Below are 5,020 nucleotides of genomic sequence, written 5' to 3'. Positions count from 1 at the left end.
AGATGAGAACCTGGACAGATTTATTAAACTGACCCAGGACCTTGCCAACTGTGATGAGAAATTATCAGAAGATCAGCTAGCAGTGGTTTTGTTAAACTCCATTAGTGATAGGCATAGAGACTTAAAGAATGCCTTAGAATATGGAAGAGATAGTCTTACCACAGATATAATTATAAATGTCTTGAGAAATAGGGTTCTTGGGAGAAAATCTTTTGTTAATAGGCAAAAATGTCGGTAAATCTAATTTTCATTCAAAGTTTTCAAATGACCCTAAGAAAAGAAATAATGACAAAATGAAATACAAAACCAAGGCTAAGGGAAAGAAATATTATTATTGTGGTAAGTTGGGTCACTTTGCTAAAGATTGTTACAAAAAGTAAAATGATTTAAAAGGAAAGAATTCAAATGAAGGTAATGTTGTTATGTCCTATGATAAGGAGAGTTGTGATAACGGCTCGGTCCTTGTAAATGTTGAAAAGAACCTAAATCAAGAATGGATTCTTGATTCAGATTGCTCTTTCCACATGTGCCCAAACAAAAATTATTTTTTGGACCTTGAACAAATTAAGGGAGGCCAAGTTATCATGGGTAACAACATGACCTGCAAAGTGAAAGATATTGGAACAATAAAATTACTTTTGGAAAATGGTAGAATTCTGTTACTGAAACATGCCAGATTTGTCTCATTATTCTCCTATCAAGATGAAATTGAATCTAAACCTTGTTCATATAATGATGCCATAAAATCTAAGGATTCAAAAATTTGATTAGCTGCTATGGAAGAGGAGATGACCTCATTGCATAAAAATAAAACATGAGAATTGGTTGACAAACCTAAGGATCAAAAATTGATAGATTGCAAGTGGATATATAAAATAAAAGAAGGAGAAGGGGGTAACAATAATATTAGATATAAAGCTAGGCTTGTTGCAAAAGGGTTTACCCAAAGAGAAGGGATTGACTATGATGAGATTTTTTCCCCTATAGTTAAGTATACCACTATAAGATGCATTCTGACTTTGGTTGCTCAATTTGAATGAGAATTAGATAAATTAGATGTAAAAACGACTTTTCTATATGGAGAATTGGATGAATTGATCTATATGAGACAACCAATAGGTTTTGAAAAAGGTGATCCAAATAAAATTGTTTGTCTGTTGAAAAAATCATTGTATGGGTTGAAACAAGCCCTTAGACAATGGTACAAACGTTTTGATTCCTCTGTGTTAAAACTTGGTTTTAATCGAAGCAATTATGACACATGTTTATATTGTAAAGGGTGTGGTGGTAAGAATTCTCTTTATTTGGTTCTTTATGTTGATGATATGCTTATTGCTAGTGCTTGTAAATCTGAAATTGATGTCATTAAGCAAAAGCTAAAATCAGAATTTGACATGGAAGATCTTGGCTCTGCCAAGAAGATAATTGGTATGCAAATTGTTAGAAATAAAGAAAATGGAATGTTGTTCTTAAACCAACAGGATTATGTGAATAAAATCTTGAAAAAGTTCAATATGTTTGAGTGTAAACCTGTAACATTGCCCCTTGCAAATCATTTTATACTGACCTCAGATGCATGTCCTAAAACTGAAGAAGAATATGCTAAAATGAATAGAATTCCTTATGCTAATGTTAGAGGATCAGTAATATATCTAATGATATGTACTAGACCTGATTTGGCATATAGTATTAGTGTTTTAAGCAGATTTATGGCCAATCCTGGTAAAAGTCATTGGGAAGCATTAAAATGGTTGTTGAAATACTTAAAAGGTTCATCTGACATAGGTCTAGTGTTAAGATAAATAAAGAGGGGGTAACACTAAAAGGTTATACTGACTCAGACTTTGGTGGAGATAAAGATAATAGGAGATTCACCTCATCTTATTACTTTACGTTCTGTGGTACTATTGTGAGTTGGAAATCACAATTACAAAAGGTAGTTGTTTTATCCTCCACCGAGACAGAATATATTGTTTCCACAGATGCCGTTAAAGAAGGTATTTTGTTAAATGGCCTACTATATGAACTTGGTTTAGTGGACACTAATCCAACCTTATTTTCTGACAATCAAAGTGCTATTCATTTAAGTAAGAATCCCATGTTCCATGATAGAGCCAAGTATAATGATCTTAAATACCATTTCATAAGAGATGTAACATCAAAAAGATTATTAAAGATTGGAAAAATTGCTACATTGCATAATCCATCTGACATGGGAACAAAAGTAATACCTTTAAACAAGTTTCAAAACTGCTTAAAGATTTTATCAATTGATTTTCCTTATTGATCATGCAAGTACTATGAGTAAATGAAATTATAAACTGTTGGTGAAGCTCCTGACTGCACTATGGCCAAGAATTTGGAAGCAAGATGGAGATTGTTGAGATTCGAACCGTGTTCTAATCACTTATAAAAGTGTGCTTCCAAATATTGTGATGAAGTCTTGCTTTGGATTAACACTTTTGGAAATAAATGGAATTGACCGGATTGAAACACGTGGCTGTGTAATGATCGTTGGATGAGCTTCCAGGTCCTTCTATCACTAAGTATTCCAAACATGCCTTTTCAGCTCACATTTTTTAGGGTTTTTGAGTCGGCTGTTCATCTCTCTGTTTTCTCTCTTCTCTGCGTGAGAATACCTCTTTTCTTGGTGATTAGGGTTCAAAAATCTTGAGTGTTCCAGTGAATCAATGCGTGAATACTTTGTGATATTATAGATCTGCATAATAGTGTGCTACCTGTGTGGTATTTGTGTGAATCTGTGTGATTCATCGTGAGCAGTTCTACTCCTTGAAAGATCTTAGTGATTTGTTCGATTTCTTTGTGGAATATTGGTCTGTCGTGTAGTTCTTGCAAAGATAAGTTTTCGTGGTTTAATTCTTTGTAATATTCTAGTATACTTGTTGCCGGTTTTTGGGCTATTAGTGCAACCGTCCTTTATCCATTTATAATAGATGCTCAACAAAGGATTAGGCGTTAGAAAGTGGTCGCCGAACTGAAAAAAATCCTCGTGTTGATTGTTTTATTTTCTGCATTTATTTCTGTTATTGAATGGTTTGATCATAAAACTGTGGTTAATCTTGAAGTTTTCTCATTCTTTCAATGTTTAATGCACTAAACATATCAAAACAAAAAGGGGCTGAGTTTATTGAGCATGCTTTCCATCTCTTCTCAAGAAATAAGTGTGCCATCATGATCGGCAAATCCACTTCAAAAGGGATGAAACATAAATTTTTGCTTGATAGATTAAGAACTCAAACACTAATAATCTATTTAAATGGCAGTTTGACCAAGTAATTATATAAAACAAATAGAAGAAGAAGAAGAAGAACAAGAAGAGCGCAAACAAATAAATATTTCTGTGTTTCAAATTACAATCCAGAGGCTACATGACAAAAAAAAAAAGATCCCAAACCATGACGAGTATAACAAAGACAAGAGAGATATTTGAGCCAACTAATGCATCAAGCATGAGGCCCACAATTTAACTTTTATTTGTAAAGAAATGGTGATAATAATCTTACATCAAAGAAATTTCGAAATCACATCTATCATGTTTAAAAGTAACTTATTAAAGATAAAAATATTGACTTTTAAGCAGGGTCGAACCTGCTATTCAGATCCAGTCGTATACCGTCTTCGTCGCCAAGAGGGTTTGGGAGAAAATCTACTAAGTCCTGCATTTTTGTGTATGGTTAAAGGTCAAATAAACTATGGAAAAGGTCTACAGTATTGGGAGAAGGCATATAGGGTGAAAGAAAAGTTGGACTTGGAATTAAACTACGCTCTAAATAATTTTTGTTACTGTGTAAAACTGGGCTTAAATCATAGAAAAAATTCAGTGGATTTGTATCAGATGAAAGGGAAAAATGTTTGGATGGAATAGTTGGAAGAGAAGCTGGATTAGGAGATAAAATACCCTGAAATTGCCTGCAAGTGTTGTCAATTTCTGTGCTAATATTTATTCCTCCAACCATTTCCATCCCATTAAAAGCTTGTGGTAACTTTCTTCCTTCTGGGGACTTGGTTTTTTCTATAGAAGCAAAACGTGCAGCTGGAGATATTCCACCATTGTTGAAATTTTCTTGAAAAACTGAGGTCGAGGTCGAGGTTGAGTTCGGGCCGGTTAAACGTTGAACTAGTGACATGAATTCGTTAGGATTTGCATGGATTATCTTGGGAGAGACGGTGTAGATTATGACTGGTGGTCGAGGCTGCAGCTGCTGCGGTGGCGGTGCAACTGGCGGTTTTCTGATCTTGTGGGAATCTTTACGTACTTTTAGAGGTGCTGGACGAGGTCCTTGGAGCTCCCTCCTAGGTGATCTGCCCGATGAGAATTCCAGCGTGTCCATGTCAGAGAGTGGTGGATCCGGTGATTGGAATGGAAGAAGATGGGGGCGGCGGATATGGTTGTTTGGTGGGATAATGATGATAAATGAAATTATTTTTCTAATGCAAACTAAGAAGTATATGCATTGAATGACAAGAAGGATAGCCAAAGTATAAATCAATTGAACTTGTACAATAATTGGCCAGTTGTGTGTGTGTGTGTGTCTATATATATATATATATAAAATTAATTAATTAATTAAATACTGATGTTTCCTAGCTTTGGACGGTTTCGTGGTGTTGTAAATGTTTGAACTTGTCAAGAAATTAGTGAGTAGGGTTCATGTTCTTACCTATTTGTAAGACTTAATGCTTAGCTAAATTGTGTGTTTGAATTTAGACATATGGGCAAGAAATTAACAGTATAATAGATATACTAAAAGTAAATCGCACTCGTTGTTATTAAAGTCCGTTTACTCAATAATTTATTATAAATAAAAAGCTACACAAATCAAAGTCGAAAATAAATAGTTATTGTGTTATAAAATCTAGTGAAACGATATGCATAATGTAATTTGAAATTGATCCCCGACCATGCATGTGTTAGTAAAATTTATTTCTTTTTTGATTTTTTTTGAGGAATAATTTTTGCTCGCTTCTTTATTCTTAGTTCTAGATTGTGAATTTTAAA

At 33.9% G+C, this 5,020-nt stretch overlaps 1 protein-coding gene across 2 annotated transcripts; it reads right to left on the bottom strand.

The window, feature by feature from the left end:
* Positions 1-3,336: 3,336 nt before the first annotated feature.
* LOC111383783 (protein MKS1-like) lies at positions 3,337-4,522 on the bottom strand. Of its 2 annotated transcripts, XM_023007938.1 has the most exons (2): positions 3,920-4,522; positions 3,337-3,677 (listed from the first exon to the last, which is right to left on the bottom strand). In XM_023007938.1, exons 1-2 carry the CDS (start codon positions 4,350-4,352, stop codon positions 3,613-3,615), a joined length of 498 nt encoding a protein of 165 aa, XP_022863706.1. In that variant the 5' UTR covers positions 4,353-4,522; the 3' UTR covers positions 3,337-3,612. The 2 variants fall into 2 exon arrangements, with proteins under 2 accessions (XP_022863706.1, XP_022863705.1); XM_023007937.1 differs by having other exon boundaries at positions 3,337-4,522.
* Between the last annotated feature and the right edge of the window lie 498 nt (positions 4,523-5,020).

Source organism: Olea europaea, unplaced genomic scaffold (genome assembly GCF_002742605.1).
Source record: "Olea europaea var. sylvestris unplaced genomic scaffold, O_europaea_v1 scaffold2757, whole genome shotgun sequence".
Classification (NCBI taxonomy): domain Eukaryota; kingdom Viridiplantae; phylum Streptophyta; class Magnoliopsida; order Lamiales; family Oleaceae; genus Olea; species Olea europaea.
Note: the sequence above shows the minus strand (reverse complement) of the source record. Positions and strands in the feature narration are given on the sequence as shown.